A 19,916-nucleotide genomic window follows, 5' to 3' on the forward strand; every position below is an offset into this window, starting at 1 on the left:
ACTCGTTCTGAATGTGTTTAATTGCAAGCTTTGCTAATTACTGAGGCTTACCCCTTAGTTTCTAATGCTGTAGAAATGCCGAATCTCTGGTTCCATGCAAATGCAGTTATTAGTATTACTGAATACCACTACCCAGCGACAGCATTATTTGAATACTTTGGACGTACCTCTTTGGTATGTTAACCATGAAAGGGGTGAGCGATCGATCCGTGAAGTACAGCACTTTAGTGCAGGCCCCGCTGCTCACGGCGGGCGAGCTGAGAGAATGAGGCAGCTCTGAAAGGAGACAGGCTGCGTGAGGCGACCGATAGCAAGCAAATGCTGAAGCAGAGGTATCACTGGGACCGGCCTTATTATAGGATGTTCACCCGATTGCTTCTTTTTGTACACCTCTGTTGTCCACCAGCAGCCTGGGCTCACCTCCCCCTAATGCGGCTAAAAAGCAAACGTGGTGCACAAAGCCGGACAAAGCGCGGTCAGCTTTCAGGTGCCCCCTTTTTTTTTTACCCAGCTCACTGGCGCTTGAAAATTTCTGTACTTGCTCACGCTGCTGCAAAGTCAATTACCTGTGGAGTTTGCCCCAGTTTTCAAAGTGAAAACGCGTGCCAGCCCTCCCTGTGAACATTATCACAGAAAAACGAACCCGCCCACATTCCGAAACATGAGGACCATACGCCTGTCCGGCCTGCTGCCCACTCTTTTTCTGCCTTTATGTTTCTAAATGTATGCGGGCAGTTTTTGGAAAATATAAAAGTAGCCGTGTAAGTGCAAACCCCTCCCCCAACCCTGGCATCTCTTGTCACTGAGGGGTAAAAGTACACGCGGAGAGGCCTTACGCATTCATGTTGTCCCACATACGGAGTGGGCAGTTCTCTAAAAGCTGACCTCTGCAGGTAAAACATTGCTTTACCCATGGAAATGGACCTGAACGTTACTCCTCCTGTGCACATATTTCCTGTCATTGTACAGAAGAGGTTTAGTGCGTGCTAGGGTTCGAGCTCGCTTCCTCTGTCAGATGATTAATTTAATGAAGAACATTTCTTATTTATTTTAATCGTTAACCAGCAGGCCAGTTGCTGGTTGTTTCCCCATCTTCCTACCCCTGTGTTTGTAGCACTGGTGAGCAGAATGAAGGTTGAATGGGGATCTCTGAAGGCGCTGAAGACTGAATGGGTGAGGTCTGAAAGTGTTGAAAGGTGCTTACTTGAGTTTGGAGGCCAAGACTCTCTGTATTCACTCGTTGATCTGTTACCCGGCACCCGTCCCCGGTTCTAGGTACAGAGACAAGCAGGCACAGTGAGGAGAGGGGTATGGTAAACGTGGAGGCAGCATGGAAAAAGATTAGATAAAACAATGAATACATCATAAAGATACTCTAGCTGTCTGCTGTGCATCCTGAATGGGCACAGGACCTGTTACTATGCCTTTAAACAAAATGTTAAATATTATGTAAACATTATCAATCACTACCAACTGGGCATTATAAAAAGGAAAATCTGCACTCATGCATTATAAAAATGGAAAACTGTACACCCAGCTATGTACAGGACACAAGATAAAATTGGACTTTTTCCTACAGTCGGTTGTGTTAAACTCTCACACCAGCGTACACCAAGTTCCTAAGCCTACAGTGTACACTGGGGTAACAGTGTGACAGAATACACCTTTCAATATAAAGCCTAAACTGAGTTAATAGTACATGAGACAGGTGTGTTTATAATATTCACATTAAAAAGTTGAAAGTTCAGATGATTTTGGGCCTGTATCAGGAACCTCTAAGGGCCAGTCGGGCAATCAAGTTTTTTGGAGCAAATAACTCCAGCTCAGCACAGTTTTGCTATCATGGAGTTTGCTCTGAGAAAATGCAATCGGACTATTCCACGGCATGTGGTGAATTCCTGTCACTTTTAAAATTTTAAATGCAAGTAGCATGGTTGCCGTGTTGGTCCTTTTAAAATAAGCCTAAATAAAATGTCATCAAAGAGATTGTAGCTGATACCTTTTAGCTAGACAAACTTATATATGTGCGTTGCTTTCTCAAGTTATATTCTCTCATTAACATATTTCTTCACAGACAGTCACACAAGTATTAACTTGTTTGTTGACCAATACTGGTAAAATAAAATTTTAAAATGTATAACACTAGCATGTATGTAACATTTAGCATGTTCTGGAGGCGATACCTCTTGTTACCACACCATGTGAATAACTTTAAGACCATGGAACAGCACCGTTACTAAATCCAGTAACTTTATTACAAAACCCCCAGCAGCTATATTTTGAAGGCCAACAGATCTCAACCCAGTCCTCAGGACACGCCCAGCCAATCAGGTTTAATCAGATAAATAAATAAATAATCCGCAATGAACTTGCACAAGATAGATTTGAAATCAGCGGAGGCAGTGCATGCTCCTTTGTCTCATGCATGTTCGTTGCGGATTATTTATTTATTTATCTGATTAAAACTTGATTGGCTGGGCGTGTCCTGAGGACTGGGTTGAGAATCACTGCCTTAGACATCACCAGCTGAAACCTAGCTTGGGAAAAAGCAAAATGCAACAACAAAGTATAGAATGAGAGCTGCTTTGGTCATCTTGTGGTTCTCCTGTACAAATCTGCATGAGGTAACACTCTTCAGCCATAAGAGGCATCTCACTGAAAGCTTGCAGCTTTTGGCAAGGAGATGTAGGAGCTCGCATGGGACGGGTGCACAGGAGGTTCCATGTAAACTCCCTCAGAAATCCTCTCCTTCTTTCTCCTGTCATTCTGTCCCTCCGTCCCTCTCTCTCTCTCTCTCCTTTCAGGACTCTAGCTGTGATTTGCCTCTATCATCTCCTGCTAGCTCAACATCAGGAGCCAATTCTTTTATATCACAAGAAATGACACCAGATGGAGCTCACAGCACAGTATCTGAAACTCAGACCTAGTTTTGCATTCATCACACCGGTGGTCAGAACTTCAGCAAGGAGATGCCATCTAATTAGTGGTACAAAGAGATATGAAGATGGGGATGGAGCACTGTAGATTTGGTTTATATAAATACATAAGACCAAAGTCCATTGAGCCAAGTATCCTCCAACGGTGACCAAGCCCAGTTGGAAGTATCTGTCAGATCCCATAAAGTAGATCTAATTCCTGTTGCTCACGTCCAGGGTATAGCAATGGCTTTCTTTAGTCTGCCTGGCTAATAATGTGTTATGGACTTTTCCTCCATGAACTTCTCCAAACCTCTTTTAAGCCCCGCTATGCTCGTCGCCTTGACCACGTCATCAATTACTCCAAGAGCCAGTTGGTACCGTCCCAAGTGTTGGAATTCTTGGGAGCCCGTTTCAACACGGTTGTGGGCAAAGTTTTCCTTCCTCAGGAGAGAATAGACAAGCTGATGACTCAGGTTCGCAGGCTGTTGGCCCTCCCCTTGCTCAAGGTATGGGAATACTTGCAAGTTCTTGACTCTGGAGTTGTCCCAGTACAGATCCCTATGGTATTCCACTAATGACCTTTCTCTACTTGGAAAACTGACCATTTAGTCCTACCCTCTGTTTCTGGCCTTTTAACTAGTTTCCAATCCACAACCAGAACACTGCCTCCTATCCCGTGACTTTGTAATTTCCTGAGGAGTCTCTCATGGGGAACTTTGCCAAATGCCTCCTGAAAATCCGCATGCGCTATATCAACCAGCTCGCCTTTATCTACATGTTTATTTACACCTTCAAAAAAATCTACCTTCCTTTCCTGTCTCCTCTGGGTCTCTATTGCGTGCAGTCTCTCCATTAGACTGGAGATGGCCAGCTCCAGGCTGTCCAGGGTGTGATGCTGCGGATCGTGCCCACTGAAGCTGTTCCGTAAGCTTCGCAGGGCATCTCGCACAAGCTGCAGGTCATTGGACTAGCAAGAGGAAAACGAAAAAGCACATCGTCAGCAATCACCCCAGTCTCAAGCAAAAGACATGCACCACACATGAAGAGAAAGCAACATATTTCTGCACTTACTTTGATCACATATAGATAGTTACATAGATAAATATAGATAGCGTTAATGCAAAGAGAGCAATTTTCAAAAAAGTCCGAGGGTACTTTTACCTCCAGAGTTTGCAGCGGCTCTTGAAGGGAAAATATGAGCATGCCTGCCCTTTGTAAATTGCCCAAGGGAAAACGGACCCATAGAAATGTGCACCTGTTTTCTCTGTGAGTAATGTTTCTGGCCAAATTACTGTGCATAGTTTTGAAAATGCAAAACTGCAAGTTGCCACCAACCTGGTTTAACCCCATCCCGGGAACTCAACCACAAAAACAAAGGTAAAAGTAAGTGCACGGTGGAAGAACGTGACTACTTTTTACCTGCATGGGGCAGGGCTGAGGGACAGCACAATTTGTAAATAATAGACATTTACGTGTGTAAATGGCTTTTGAAAATTGCCCTCCATAATTTTAATGGTAAACTTAAAGATTATTTTTAGCTATAGAGCTGTTTTAAAATATTTATCTTATCTTTGACACAATAGGGTATAGATGCCACTGCCCTAGAATCCCCAATCTATACCTACATGTACACTCACTGATACTGCCACAGAAACATGGATGTAAGTATTTGCTCTTACTGAGGTCATTTCCTGCTTTCCATGTTAAGAGTGTTGAATTCTAAACTACTTTTCGGAAAGAGTAACTCTCCCTAGGATTTAAATCAGCCTTGTGTTTCCAGGTCAATCCTTCTTATGATAAGCGTGTTAATAGGTGCAACCTCCTCAGACACGGTCAGTGCTGACTTTTCGCTCTGCACGCTGCCAGGGATAATACTCACCCCTCTCTGTGTCCCTGCGGCCAGGGCAGTGGATTTAACCCCGGGCTTCAGGAAGCCATTGCTCTGAGCTGTGTGGCAGTTGTAGCTGCTGGAAACCTGCTAAAACAGTGAGCAAACACTTAGCAGAAAGAAGAGAACCTAAGAACATAAGAACATGCTATACTGGGTCAGACCAAGGGTCCATCAAGCCCAGCATCCTGTTTCCAACAGTGGCCAATCCAGGCCATAAGAACTTGGCAAGTACCCAAAAACTAAGTCTATTCCATGTTACCATTGCTAATGGCAGTGGCTATTCTCTAAGGGAACTTAATAGCAGGTAATCAACTTATCCAATCCTTTTTTAAACACAGCTATACTAACTGCACTAACCACATCCTCTGGCAACAAATTCCAGAGTTTAATTGTGCGTTGAGTAAAAAAGAACTTTCTCCGATTAGTTTTAAATGTGCCCCATGCTAACTTCATGGAGTGCCCCCTAGTCTTTCTATTATCCGAAAGAGTAAATAACCGATTCACATCTACCCGTTCTAGACCTCTCATAATTTTAAAGACCTCTATCATATCCCCCCTCAGTCGTCTCTTCTCCAAGCTGAAAAGTCCTAACCTCTTTAGTCTTTCCTCATAGGGGAGCTGTTCCATTCCCCTTATCTTTTTGGTAGCCCTTCTCTGTACCTTCTCCATTGCAATTATATATTTTCTGAGATGCGGCGACCAGAATTGTACACAGTATTCAAGGTGTGGTCTCACCATGGAGCGATACAGAGGCATTATGACATTTTCCGTTTTATTCACCATTCCCTTTCTAATAATTCCCAACATTCTGTTTGCTTTTTTGACTGCCGCAGCACACTGAACCAATGATTTCAATGTGTTATCCACTATGACACCTAGATCTCTTTCTTGGGTTGTAGCACCTAATATGGAACCTAACATTGTGTAATTATAGCATGGGTTATTTTTCCCTATATGCAACACCTTGCACTTATCCACATTAAATGTCATCTGCCATTTCGATGCCCAATTTTCCAGTCTCACAAGGTCTTCCTGCAATTTATCACAATCTGCTTGTGATTTAACTACTCTGAACAATTTTGTGTCATCTGCAAATTTGATTATCTCACTCGTCGTATTTCTTTCCAGATCATTTATAAATATATTGAAAAGTAAGGGTCCCAATACAGATCCCTGAGGCACTCCACTGCCCACTCCCTTCCACTGAGAAAACTGTCCATTTAATCCTACTCTCTGTTTGCAGGATGCAGAGGGTGTGACAGGTTTTCATATGACACAAATCTTCGGGGTCCCAGAGAGGCACAAAACAACCAGGCAAAGGGCTTTAGGAAGGTTGTGCTTTGCAACGCATCACAGCAGGCAGAAGCAGTGGACAGCACTTAAAATGTAAAGTCTTTTTTGCATTATTTATTTTGATGTGGGCATCTGTCTGTCTCTCTGTCACAGAAGCCGCTCAGACTATGCTGAAGCAGTGACACACACTTCAATAAACTCCTTAGGTTTACTGATCATATCTGTTTTAAAATACATTTTCTAGCAATCCTGGGCCCAGCTTCCCTTTCCTGGTTAGAGGGGAGACATGCTTTACTCAATGGGTACTTAGCATTACTACAAGCATCCATTCTGTTGAAGAGTGAGTGATACATTGCAAGTAACCGTTTTATTTTCATTTTCTTAAAGCAGGAAAGTTTGATGAAACTCTGACTTCACCCGGGCAGAATCCATTAGCGGGGAAATCAGATTCTTCCGTTAAGAGGAGGTCTAAGCATTGATGCAGCTACAAAGAGTGAGGGCGCCATCACACGCGGCCATGGAGACCCCTTCATCCCAGGCATTAAGGCACATCCACAGGGGAAAGGACAGGGTGAGGGCTTTACCTCGTCCCCATTTCTGTTCAGTAACTGGCGGAGGAGGATGCTTTTCTGCTCCATCTCCCTCTCCAAATCAATCTGAAAATAAAAACAAGCCTGTCAGAATGAACTCTCGAGCCTTTCATTTTAGATTTCTACCCTTCCGGCGCCTCCTAGGTCTACACAGTCTTGGTCTTGCCGCAGCTCTTCATGCCGCTGTTTGTTGCCAGGGAATAACCTTCTGTCATGCGATCTGGCTGGAGGGACAGGCGGCGCAAGACAAAACCCTTAGAGATCGGGAATCGTCTCTTAATACTCTTCTTTAATGATTCCCTCAAAGACAAAGGCCGCTCTCTCTTACTAAGGCATCAGGATACAACTGCCCCAAACTCTACATCACAAAAGCATGTTGGCATGGTGCCCTCTCCAAAGCACTGACGCCCGATGCAGCTTCGAAGTTGAATTCTCCTCGCACTGTGAGCCTGGACTTTGCCCCACTCCCAGCTGCAGGTGGCCCAAAAGGCAAAAACTCGGTCAGTCCACCATTGTCTTAAGAACATAAGAAATTGCCATATTGGGTCAGACCAAGGGTCCATCAAGCCCAGCATCCTGTTTCCAACAGTGGCCAATCCAGGCTACAAGTACCTGGCAAGTACCCAAACACTAAGTCTTGTACGTGAAAGACCACGGTGCTACCAAGAATAGTTGTTATGTGGGCCGGCCTCCGCTCGGTTTTTTCATGCATGACAACAGCCTGTTTAGTGCAACCGGATGCAGCCAGTCTGAGCCCAGGACCCAAGCTCGAGTGGTACCTTTTGCAGGCTGCCCTCTGAGACTTTCCGAAGTGCTTCGTCCAGTTTCACCTGATGCTGCTGTAACAGCCGATCTTTTTGACCCAACTCCTTCTGCAAACAGAAACAGGAGAAGGTTTACCGAAAGCACGCAGAGGAGCAAACTATGAGCAGCAGCTGGCTCTTACACTACTAGGACCTGACCCGGTTGCTATACACACACACACACACACACACACACATGTTCCGATGTGCACTGCTCTAAGGGAAGGCACGTAATATCAAGGTAGAATACACTAGGCGTGGATTCAATGTTATGATCAAAGAATGAAATGGCCAATGGCTTTGCAATTCTAAACATGACAACAGTGGAGGGCTCTTACTTTGTACTCTCCCAGAAGACGGTTTCTCTCCTCTATCTTTCTTTGCAGATCTACCTGCACAATAGCAAAACAAAGCCTGTTAAGAAATCGCAATATTCAGACATGTTGCACTGTAAGTTACAGATTCAGTGAAGAGTCAGGAATAATGCCCCTCCTCCACGCCCTTTGGTGACTGGCAGACCTTGACACTGAGCTATGCTAGAGTGCGGTCTAAAAAACATCTTGTAAATAAATAACAAAAATAACTCCTGAACAATTTTTTTGCCAAATGCAGGAACAGTGGAGATTCTGACTTTACGTTTCCATGCGTTTACTTTTTGGCAAGATTTGTGACTTTTCCTTATCAAAACCAAACGTCATCCATGTTGCTTTCTTTCACCTGCTATTGCAATAGGGGGTCTCACTTGCAAAGCATGCACAGACCTTTCAGTCCACACAAACGCAGCCGAGGTGCCTGCGTGTGCTGCATTTCATGATCGGCTCGTCACGTAGATAAAAGGACGTGCGGACACTTATTCGGTGCTGAATGATGGTGTAAAGTCCACGCTTTTTTTTTTTAATGTAAATGTACACGTGTAGCTTTCAACCATGCCCCTGAAACCCCCCGACCTGACTCCGGAGCACCTCTTCTTAATGCCGCCTACAATACAGCATTGTGAAAGTGCAAGGATACTTTTAGGCCGCTGAAAAGTCCACTTCTATGGATTCAGCCAATCTGCCCACTCAATTCCTTCTATTACGTGTATAAATCCCACCTAAGCCTTTGAATATTTACCCCTAAAAGCAGATTATTTGCCCCCAAAATACCAGCAAGGTGTCCTCAAATGTACTCTGGGTTCAGGTTCAAAGCTTATTTTTATTCCAAGAGCATCTGTCCTGACTGCCAGGATTTTCTTATGCTGTTTGAAACAACATTTTGACATTTAAATGCAAAATTGTCTTAAATGTCACACTACTCCTACACATCTGCATCACAGAGTCCTTAAACATTTTACTTATGCAGTTGAAATACTAAGTTTTGAAATGGAGAAAATCCCTACAATTTCTAAAATGTATTATCTACCTAGGAGTAAAACGATCCAAGTACAAGAAGGGGGAGTGGATATTTTGCAAAGCCCAGGGGTCTCCACTTTTTTTGGAAGACTCATTGGATAGAATTGAGTCTAGAGCAACTTTATTAATTACCTTCTCTTTAAAAAGAGAGAAAGACTTGTTCTTTATAAAATATTTTCAAAATAAGGATTACAGTTTTTGTGGACAAAAGATACAAGTCTTTCCAGATGTTTCCCGAGCCACACAAGCTCGTAGGAAACTATTTCTGTCTTTGAAGAAACAGGCCCTGGATATAGGGGCAAGTTTCTTCTTAAAATTTCCCTGTAAATGTCAAATAATGTATCAAAATAATACATTTGTTTTTCTGGACCCAGTACACTTGGAACGTTTTCTCAGGGATAAATCTTAATCTTAATTGGCTGTAAGGAAAAAGGCTGTAAAAGTGAGAAAGACACACTGTGGGCAATATTTCTCTTCATCTCCTAGACGTGGACTGTAATTATTGAAAAAATTATGTAAAGGAATAACTCTTGATATATTACTTGTTTTCTTGTTTTATAACATTTTCTTTTGTTAATGTCATAACTCAATAAATATTAAATTAAAAAAACCAAAACATTTTACTTATATCTGTGTTGGCCACATGATAACCAACCTATACGTACCTAAAATTACCCAGGGAAAAAAAAAAAAGATTCTAGGAGTGGCCTTGTGGCTAGGCCAATGGGCTTAGAACTCTGGAAACCAGGATTCAGCTCTCCTACCAGCAATCCTTGTGACCTTGGGCAAATCACCAGGGATGTGCGTTCGTGTGCATTCGTTTCCTCTGATTCGGCGAGTACGTGTGTACCCTGCCAACTTTCTAGTACACACGGAGAAACAGAAAGCACGCGTGTATCTCATTATTAAAAATACACTCATGCTCTCCATTTTACCGCGTGGGTGCCCGCCGAAACGGATGTTGACGAATTCACATCCCTACAAATCACTTTATCTCCTGTTGCTTCGGGTATCCCCTTAGCATGTAAGCGCTTTAGGACAGGGACTTATCGTTCCTGGATATTTATCACCATGGTACAGTGCTACATAGAGCTAGCAGTGCTATAAAAATGCCAAGTATTATTAGGACTCCTCTCTGAGTAATGGGGTGGTGAGGATGCAGGGGAGTGTACCAGCTGCAATACTTGAGAAAAACAAGAGGATGTCTTCTTTTGATCAGAGAGCCACGCTGTCCCCAGTCAGTACTCACATTTTGGCTGTGCAGTTCATCTTTGTCCATGTTGGCTCTCAGCAGCTCCTGTTTCAGCTGCAGGATGGCGCTCTCCTGCTGAGCCAGCCTTTGCTGCAGTGCATCCTGGGAAGAGGAAACAGAAATAACAGCTGGGTATTTATTTCGGAGCCAAGTAACATTTTCGGTTGATGTTACGAGAGGCGGGCCCTGTTAGCAAAAGGGTTCTCCTCTTTCTGGGCCTACGGGGCAAACCCCTTCTGGGTGTTGCCTCCTCACTCTGCAGTCCCGGCTCCCCTTTAGCTTCCGCCTTGCCTGAATGCACTTTAAAGGTGGGAACCACTTCGTCTTTGTTTACATTTTGAACCCTCGTGCCAAAAAATAAAATAAATAAACAAAAAGGCTTAGGGCCGGATTCAATCTGTCCGTTCATCCATCAGGAAGCTTAACAGTACGATCCACAAAATTCCACTGCTTGCATCCAAGGATTGGCTCCGCGGAAGAGAACTCCATTCTGGTTGGATCCAGACTGGGCCTATTTTCAATAGGGTCAAAGTTGAAAAGCACTAGAAAAGCCCTGAATGTCCTTTCTTGTTTCCTTTTGTCCAATGCTATATAAATGGCACTTTAGGATCAACATTAAACTGCCCTGGGCACTCTGTATACGAGATATAAATGTTTCTACCAATCAACAGCCTGAAAAACCTTTGCCTGGGAATCTCTGAAGACTAGGGATGTGAATCAGGCTTTGGACGATTGAAAATATCGTCGATATTTTCAAAATCGTCAGAAATCGGGGGCCCCCCCAAAACGATAGGAAAACCCCACGATATTGTTCGTGGAGGTTCTCTTATCGTTTTGGGGGAGGGCGGGAAAAACAGCACACAAAAATAACCCCTAAACCCACCCCGACCCTTTAAAATTAATCCCTTAGCTTCCCCCACCCTCCCGACCCCCCCAAAAACTTTTTACAGGTACCTGGTGGTCCAGTGGGGGTCCCGGGAGTGATCTCCCGCTCCCGGGCCGTCGGCTGCCACTAATCAAAATGGCACCAATGGCCCTTTGCCCTTACCATGTGACAGGGTATCCATGCCATTGGCCGGCCCCTGTCACATGGTAGGAGCCCTGGATGGCCCGCGCCATTTATGTGACAGGGGCCGGCCAATGACATGGATACACCGTCACATGGTAAGGGCAAAGGCCATCGGCGCCATTTTTATTAGTGGCAGCCGACGACCCGAGAGCGGGAGATCGCTCCCGGGACCCCCACTGGACCACCAGGTACCTGTAAAATGTTTTTTGGGGGGGGGGAAGCTAAGGGATTAGTTTTAAAGGGTCGGGTGGATTTTTTGTTTATCGGCTCGGGCGCAGCTGATAAACAAAACCGCGATCGGGCAGGACGAAAAAAAAACCACGATGTGAATCGGAACCGGAATCCGAACCGATTCTGGTTCCGATTCACATCTCTACTGAAGACACAAGGAAGACCCAGACATGGAGCATGGTGTCTTCATCCCAAGGCTCTGATGTGTATTTTCTCTCATATGTTAGGACTGATTGTTGGCAGGCCTTAAACCAGGGGCCAAACTGACTAGGCTACTAGTGCTTTGTCCTCAGAGCCACTAAAGAAGGTAAACTGACACCATTTTTTTTTTTTTTTTAGATTTACCTCATGCCTTTTCCCATTGGGATCACAAGGCAAATTACAGCTCAGGTACTGTATGTATTTTCCTGTCCCAGAGGGCTTACAATCTTAAGTTTCTACCCAAGGCAATAGAGAGTAAAGTTATTTGCCCCAGGTCACAAGGAGCATTGGCAAGATTTGAACCCTGTTTTCCCTGTCTGAGCCTGTTGCTTGAATCACTAGGCTACAGTGAGGAGAGCTGGCAGAACCAGTAGGCCCACCCCCCCCCCCCCCGAATACCCAGATTGCTGGCAATGAGAAAGTTGTTCCCAGCAACCAGAGAGCTACTGAGCCGGTCTGGAACCTGAATATGGTGATCCATGGGCATTATGCAGATGTATTAAGGCTGCCAGTAACCTACCTGTACTAACGGCCGCAGTAAAACAGCTTTAACACTAGAGTAAATGCCAGATTAGAAGGCCTCAGTAATGCACATTAAAAATGTTCTGTTAATGCACGTTCTGAACAGGAATTTAGTGACCGGTTCCTTGATACATTTTTGTGACAAGCTTTTGAGAGCCTTGCATCTTTCATTGGGTCAGTGAAATAACCCAAATAAGGGAGCACAGCTCTCAAGAGGCAGCCACAAATGAACTGAGTTAAGTCCAACAAAAAGGTCTCACCTGCAACTTATTTTTTTTCATCGAAATGCAGAGGAGTTGGCTGCAGTTAAAGACCATTTTTCCTGCCTGCTGCCACGCCAAAGACCCTATTTGATCTCCGACTTTACTGTCGCTTAAGGACCCGCTCTGCTCATCTTACGTGTTCTCGAATTCTGATACTATTTTGCACCCCTCATCCTCGCCTTGAAGGCTGCTCCTCGCTGTTGTCACCCTTTCCGTGAAGATACACTGCCTTACCTTTATCCCCTGCAGGTTTCTAGTCTCCTGCTTGTATTTCAGTAACTCTTTCTGTAAATCCAAAATATTTAGTTTTAGACACCACACCTGCATTGACTCAAAACTACTGACTCAGCTACAAGCAAAAGAGTCATTAAGAAGTTTACAGAAAGCTGCCAAAATACTAAGGCTAGGAATTAATAACATAGCAATTGTGAATGCATCAAAGAGAAAATAAGCCAAGTCAATCTCTAAAATACCCAAGAAAACATTCCTTAGCTGCTTAACAGGAGTTGAACGATGCAAAATTACAGTAAGCAGCAAGAAAACAGGATGAATGTAAAGTCTTAAAACAGCTGCAGAGCCGGAGGTTTTTAGAAGCAGGAAGGAAGCAGTCGTGCTAAAAAGCTGCACACCATTTATTAAAAAAGAATATATAAAATCAGGCCAGCCTGGTGACTCAGTGCAGCGCTGTGCGCTGTCACAAAAGGAAGGAGTGAGGTTTGACTCCTGGCTTCCCCCAGGTCAGCCGGGCCTAAGAAGCTGCAGAAGTGGGTTCACAGCTCCCCGCCCGGGAAGAGGGAGCCGTGGGTCACTGTGGAATGGCGACACCTAGTGGCTGGATTTAGGGCCCGCGGCAAGGGCTAGTGGAAGGAGCCTGGCCTCCCCCGCTCAGGGTCTGTCGCTGGAAGAACCAGATTAAAAGTAAACCTGAAGGGGACACGCAATGGGGGAACAAAGTCCCAGAGAGTTGAAAATGAAGGCTTCATGGTGCCAAACGCCAGCCCTGGTTCCGATCGAGTTGGATGCTTGGGCAGGAAACAGCCAGGACCCAAAAAAAAAAAAAGGTATTAAAAATTAAAATATTTTAGTAACCAAAACTAAAAAGGAAACCTGGGGGGAAGGGAAGGAAGGAAAAAGCAGGCGAATTGGGTGCTGGTGTGTTTTGTTTTTTTTTTTTTGCCGCTCTGAAATGGTTTAAGGGAAGAGGAGGCACTAAATGATTTCATTGAGAATGGAGCAGTTAAGTGAAGGCTGGAAAGGCTCCTTAAAGAAGAGGATGTAACCGGTGCTCTTAGATCATCCGATACCTTTATATCTTGATTTTCTTCCAGGCTCTGATCCAGACGGCTCTTGATTATCACCTGGAAAACAGAAAAAGAAAGGTTATCTCACAGGAGATCCTGGACTTCAGCGAGAGGGGGCGCGCGAGGGGAAGGGACCCCCATCCACCTACCAGCTGTTCTTCAGGGCATGCGCCCTCCTCGCACAAGGCAAAGGAAATCTGTTCATCCTCAGGCAGCGATCCGTTCAGCAGCAAAGCCTGGAGGGGGGGGGGGGGGAGAGAAAGACAAGCCCATTACCCATGGGACTCAGGGACAGAAGCACGATGAGGGGACTTAAAAGTTTGCTCCCAAAAAAAAAGCTTTCTCTTTATTTTTCAGTTAAGATTTGATTCCCGGGTCATCGGGGGCTGGGGATGCTGCTCATGGCCATAGTGCAACGGCCACACACCTACTGGCCGGATGTAGGCGGCATGACTGCAGGAGCTCGGGTGCTTGGCCCCCCCAGCCGAGGAACGTCACTGCAATGACTGGGCCAAGTACGTTGGGAGGGAAATATAAAACACGGGGGGGATCCCTGGGTGGCTGCGAACGTAGGCCCTGGATCTCAGCCTCTGTTCCGACTGAGACGGAAGCGTGAAGGAGTAGGAGGAAACCGTCAGATCAAAAACCAAACTAAGAGGCACGGCGACTCTGCCTATGAAGGCCTCCAAAAAAAGGAAGTGGATCGCATTGAAAATGTAAAGGAAATCCTTGGAGCAAACGATGTAGTGGCGTTCGTTTTATTCCTGGAGCATTCGGTGCAGCTCTAACATGCATTTTATAAAGCACAACTTCATCGGTCTAGGGATTTGTGATGTTTTTTTCGGAAAGCCCAGATGTAAAGCTGCTGTGCGCCTGAATCCTCATCCACCAGGGGCCAGCCAGCCAATCAGATCGCTTAAGCCACTGACGCCAGATGTCATTTTGCCGATTCAGGACTTTGCCCTTCGACATTTGTTTTAACCATGGTATTGGCTCAGAGCAAGTTTTCGGCGCAAAATGGTTCCACAAGTTGAGCCAGTCCTGGTTTTACCTCTCACCTTTCCCTGCTGCATCTCTGGATTTGTACTTCCAATTTTTGTCAAAGATAAGCAGAAAGTGCATGGCCACTTCTGCAGGATGGGTAAAACCTGGAATGGCTCAGCCTATCAAGATGACGCGGAGTCAAATGAGGTTCAGGGTTTTGTTTTTTGGGGGGGGTTTCTGCAAGACATTCAGAGCAACTCTAGAAAAGAAAGTTCCGGAGAATCACCAATCTAGAAATGGCAAATTGGGATTCCGAAGTCTGGTCTTACCTCTTAGACTTTCCTGTCTCTCTGCCCTAAATATGACTCCTGCAGTCACCAAACCAAAGCTCTGTATTTGTCTAAACGTTTGCACGCTGAATCCATGCTATTCACCCACCTGTTCTGAAACACTGAACAGAACCTGGGGTACTCATTAGCCGCTTGGTGCTGCTTTGCCTTCATACATTATGCAAATATGTTTCGCCCAAACCTACACCCATCTTATTTCCCTTCGGCGACTCGTTTTTCTATGGTAATCTGAGCCACAAAGGCTCACGACTGCTGCCTGTGCTCACAATGGAGGCATTGTTTAGGGGTAATAATAATTAAAAACAAAAAGAAGGCAATTTTATCACTGAGAAACAGGTTTGGCTCCCAGCAGAAAACAGGAACCCAATATGCCTGAAAACACATCAAGGTGCTGTAGATCGGTATGAAGGTGTCCGAGTACAGACACCAGAGAACATTAATGAATTCAATAAGACCTGCTGTAGGTTACAGCTAAAGAGCTGTACTTTACACAGAGCTTTTGCCAAGAGAGGTTTAAAGCTGAACTTGTCTTCCAGTGCTCGATGGAGAAGGACATGGCTAGCTGATCTGCCCATGAACTCTTTTCTTGTCGAGGGTCCGACGTGGTTACCACCAGGCTTTAATTTGCCACTTCTGGACAAGCATTGGTCAATGTTCAGTCCACCAGTTCTGCTGGGGTTACCGTGATGGTGACCTCCTATGCGGCTATAATGTCCCACATCTCCGATGGCTGCCCATTGACCAAATGCAAAAGTGGACTGGCAGCACAGTACGCAGGGGAAGTTGAGAGTCATGCCCCTGACAGTGGACTAAGCTAACATGAAAAGGTTATTACGTGCAACATGAGTCATCTTTATTTGTATGCAGGTAAGTGAATTAACACAGAAACCACACAACTCATTAGTGAAATTAACAGACAGGCCGAGTCTTATAGACTGCTTTTCCGCCTCCCAGTTGCAGCACAAGATCTCCCAGCAATCCCAGTCTGGAACCACAGGGCCAAGACCAATGGCACTTATGCATGTCTCTCCCTCAAGTTTCCTCCCTCCTCAGGGCGACAGTGGCACAAGAGGCCCCCTGTCCCCCTCTCCTCTGCAAGGCTACCCCTCCTCAACATTCACTTCTTCCCTAAACGAGACGTGCAGAAGGAGGTTGGGTGGCCGCAGGCACAATGAATGCACGCTCCTGGAGTCGGCAGTACAAACCCGAACTGTCTCAATGAAAGGTTACTAACAGGAAATCCCACTGAAATCAATGGGGAGAATAAGCGCAAAGGAAAAATGGTGACAATGCTTCAATTTGGCCTTTGGCCCTCTACATTCCACAGAAACTGCTCATCAAAGTTTCCAGTGGCTTCCTTGTTGGCCAAGCCCCTTTACTCGATCCTCGACCTCCTTGACCACTGCTTTTGACACGGTTGATCACTGTCTAAACCTTGACACACTGTTCTCCACTGGATTTTAGGACTCTGCTCTCTCCTGGTTTTCTTCTTACTTCTCCCATCGTACGTTTACTGTATCTGGTGGTCCTTTCTCCACTGCTATTCCGCTATCGATCGGTGGGCTCTGTCCTGGGCCTTCTTCTCTACATTTCTTCCTTTCAATACCAATGCTGATGACTCCCAGATCTTCCATTCTAGACTAGAGATTTCGCCAAAAATCCAGACCCGGATCTCAGCCTGCTTGTCTGACATCGCCGTCTAGATGTCCTGCCACCACCGAAACGTCTTTTCTTTACCCCAAACCTGCTTCCTCTCGTCCCTCTCCTTCTGTCTCTGTGGGTAGCGCTCTTATCTTCCCAAGTTCCCTCTGTCTACCTTGGGACCTTTTTTGATGCCTCTCTTTCCTTCTTTATGTGCATCTAAAACCCTGGAGGATTATGTCGTTTCTTTTTCTGTAACATCTGAACAATCCGCCCCTTCCTTTCTGAGCATGCTACCAAAATGCTCATCCACTCTCTTATCCACTTAAGACTACTGCATCTTGTTCTTTGAGAGCCTCCCGCTGAACCATCTTTCTCCACCACAAACTCTTCCAAATTTGGTTGCACGACTTGTCTTCCTTCAGCATCACTATGAGCATGTAATCCCTCTTCTCAAGTCACCACATTGGCTCCCCACCCGTTTCCGCATACAGTTCAAGCTTCTCTTACTCCCCTACAAGCGCTCCTCATTACCTATCTCCTCTCTCTCCCTAAACCCTGTCTTCTGAAAGCCGATCATCAGGCAAGTTGCTCTTGTCTGTGCCTTCTCTGACCCAAAGACTCCACGCTTTCTACCTTGCTGTGCCGTATGCAAGGAGCAGGCTTCCAGGTTCGGTGCGTCCTGTTCCCTCTCTGGCCATGTTCAAGTCCAGTCTAAAAGCTCACCTTTTTGAGGCTGCTTTTAAATCCTAAATACTTCTCCACTTCTCACGGACTCTTCTTTGTTATAGATTGTAAACTCCATGGAGCAGGGACCATCTAGCCTCTTAAGTGTATCTGTAGAGCGCTGCGTATGTCTATTAGCACTTTAAAAACGATAAGTAGTAGTAATATTTATTTCTTGCAAGGATTTATACTCGTGCTCCTAACGTGGTACTCAATGCGAGGTGCAGGGGTACTAAGAGGTTACATTCGAATGACAGTAGAGACACAAAAAAAGCATCATAGTTGGGGAAAGGGAAGGGATCATGACTTGAAGCGTGACAGTAGGTGGCAGTATGTATAACACAGTACAATATTATGGGATGGAACGGGCCCTACCTTATAGGTAGGGACCTTCGTTTTCAGTTTTTATTTTATTTTTCCTGGGAATTTTCAGTGTTTGTTGTAACCTACCAAAGGGCAGAAAATCAGTAGAAAATAATGATTCCCGATTTTTGTTGGTTATAATAAACACTGATAAATTCTCAGAGAAAATAAAATAAAAACTGAAAACAAAGGTCCCGACTTATAGGGTGGATGATGGAGGTAGTGCAGGGCATAAAATGCATATAATTCCTTTGTTCTTATGTAAAAATTGTTAATTGTTCCTTGTAAAGGCCATGCCTAAATGATAGCTACACTATCATAGTTTTACGTTATTTGAAACCGATACGATGTGCAAACGCTTGTCAGTATATAAAAGCTCCAAAATAAATAAATAAATAAATATAATGCACTGCGATACATCTAACACAGTATACTATATTATTTATAAGCTATATGTATCATATGGTACAGAACACACAAAAAGGTTAGAAAGTACAAATGATGTAAAACAGAGCTGGCAGAAGGTGTACAGGCTATGATTTACATAGGATTTACTAGGGTAAGTGGCAGGAACAGGGGGGTAGAGTTGGTGAAAATGTCAGGTTTTACCTGTGCAGCAGAAATGTCAACAGCAGGTATGACACTGACACCCTGTGGCTGCTGCTGGTATTGTGACCTCTCATTAATCTTGTGCCCCCCCCCATGCTACTGCAGCTTCTCCCTCCGACAACACACACAGACTAATAGTACACATGAAAATAAATTTCCCATATTGAACCTGATATCAGTTTGGAAAAACGTCTCCAAGATGCACGTCAACTCAAGAGCTTGCCAATGAGGCACGACTCGATGCAATCGGTCATGCAATATAGAAGGGGGTTTGCCGGAAGGACAAGAAAGCGATTTCCAAGGATTGATTGATAAGACGGAGAAGGTTACAAAACTATAGAACACCTAAAAATCAAAAGATACCTGCAGTCCAGAAATCATTTTTCTAGCTTCTTCCATTTCCCTCTCCAAATGGTCCTGTTGTTCCAGCAGATGCTCCTCCCACGATGTCTCCAGATACAGGGCTGGGCCAGCTTGCCAGTCGGGGAGAAGCGCGGGGTTGGTCTCTTCTGAAAGAAAAAGGGAGGGAAAGGGACGTCATGGCCTACAGCGGACACAGACCCAGGGCAGCACCGAAGCGCAGGGCCACAGGGAAACGAGCGGCCCCCGATGGCTCCCTGAACGTCCCCCTTATCAGCCGGGCGGGGAGAGCTCCTCCACTGGGGGCTTTCTTTCTGCACTACCCAAGCCATCTTCTAGGATGAGGGCCAGCTTAGCGCCGTGCTCCGGGGCATCTGCAAGCCGGGCTCCGCCGTGGACTGCGGCTACGGCTTCCAGGTGGCACCAGGGACAAGCCAAGCCGCTCCTTGCTTCATCCCATTGCATATAAGGATTTCTGTACCTCCTTTTTTATTATTATTATCTTCTACTTACACAGCAAAATACAAAACCAAGTGTTCCTTGAATGGGATAAATATCCAAAGGACCACTGAGTTACTAAGAGCCATTTTTAGCTGCTATCTTTAGGTTCATTTTTAGGCTCAAGCTGGCCGGTCAAATTCTGGCTGAAAATTAGCCGAGGTTTAATGCAGTTGCCGTCTGGCCGCTGAGTAGCTTTACTGAAAGTTTACCACTTTGATGTCTCCCTCCCAGCCCTGCACCCCACCCCTGATGCCAAAATAACCCCCCCAGAGCCACAATCCCCTCCCTCCCACCCCGGCAGCCCCATGAAACAAAGAACAACTCGCTGCAGGACCCATGATCCCCCCCCCATCCCATCCAATCTCCAAAAATAAAGAAGAGTCAGGCCAAACCCCCCCCCCCTCCAATCATCTCAAACTTCCCCAAATCCTCCCCTTCCAGCCTGATCTAAAACTAAGGAAGGACACCCCCCCCCCCCCCAATATCCCCCCTCCCGGCCGATGATCCCTCCCCACCCCCCGAAATTTCCTAATGCTGGGAGGCAGGGAGACACCGCCTTACCTCCTCCCAGCCCAGCATCCAGTGTTGCCGTAGCAGCTGGCGCCAAAGCAACACTGGAAGCCGGGCTGGCAGGCGGTGAGACGGGCGTCTGTCCGG

General features: G+C 45.5%; 1 protein-coding gene across 6 annotated transcripts in view; it reads right to left on the minus strand.

The window, feature by feature from the left end:
* The window catches only part of DIXDC1 (DIX domain containing 1), a 100,685-nt gene that overhangs the window by 10,815 nt on the left and 69,954 nt on the right, over positions 1 to 19,916 (minus strand). For 4 of the 6 annotated variants that reach the window (XM_029572391.1, XM_029572389.1, XM_029572392.1 and 1 more), the window contains 12 exons: positions 18,762 to 18,907; positions 13,875 to 13,961; positions 13,729 to 13,782; positions 12,659 to 12,709; positions 10,136 to 10,240; positions 7,834 to 7,887; positions 7,472 to 7,564; positions 6,687 to 6,758; positions 4,798 to 4,896; positions 3,724 to 3,885; positions 1,205 to 1,271; positions 168 to 276 (listed from right to left, as the gene is read on the minus strand). In XM_029572391.1, coding sequence (XP_029428251.1) covers positions 168 to 276; positions 1,205 to 1,271; positions 3,724 to 3,885; positions 4,798 to 4,896; positions 6,687 to 6,758; positions 7,472 to 7,564; positions 7,834 to 7,887; positions 10,136 to 10,240; positions 12,659 to 12,709; positions 13,729 to 13,782; positions 13,875 to 13,961; positions 18,762 to 18,907 — 1,099 coding nt within the window. The remainder of the gene's footprint in view (positions 1 to 167; positions 277 to 1,204; positions 1,272 to 3,723; positions 3,886 to 4,797; positions 4,897 to 6,686; positions 6,759 to 7,471; positions 7,565 to 7,833; positions 7,888 to 10,135; positions 10,241 to 12,658; positions 12,710 to 13,728; positions 13,783 to 13,874; positions 13,962 to 18,761; positions 18,908 to 19,916) is intronic. The other 2 variants (XM_029572390.1, XM_029572393.1) reach the window with 2 other exon arrangements.

Source organism: Rhinatrema bivittatum, chromosome 12 (genome assembly GCF_901001135.1).
Source record: "Rhinatrema bivittatum chromosome 12, aRhiBiv1.1, whole genome shotgun sequence".
Classification (NCBI taxonomy): Eukaryota; Metazoa; Chordata; class Amphibia; order Gymnophiona; family Rhinatrematidae; genus Rhinatrema; species Rhinatrema bivittatum.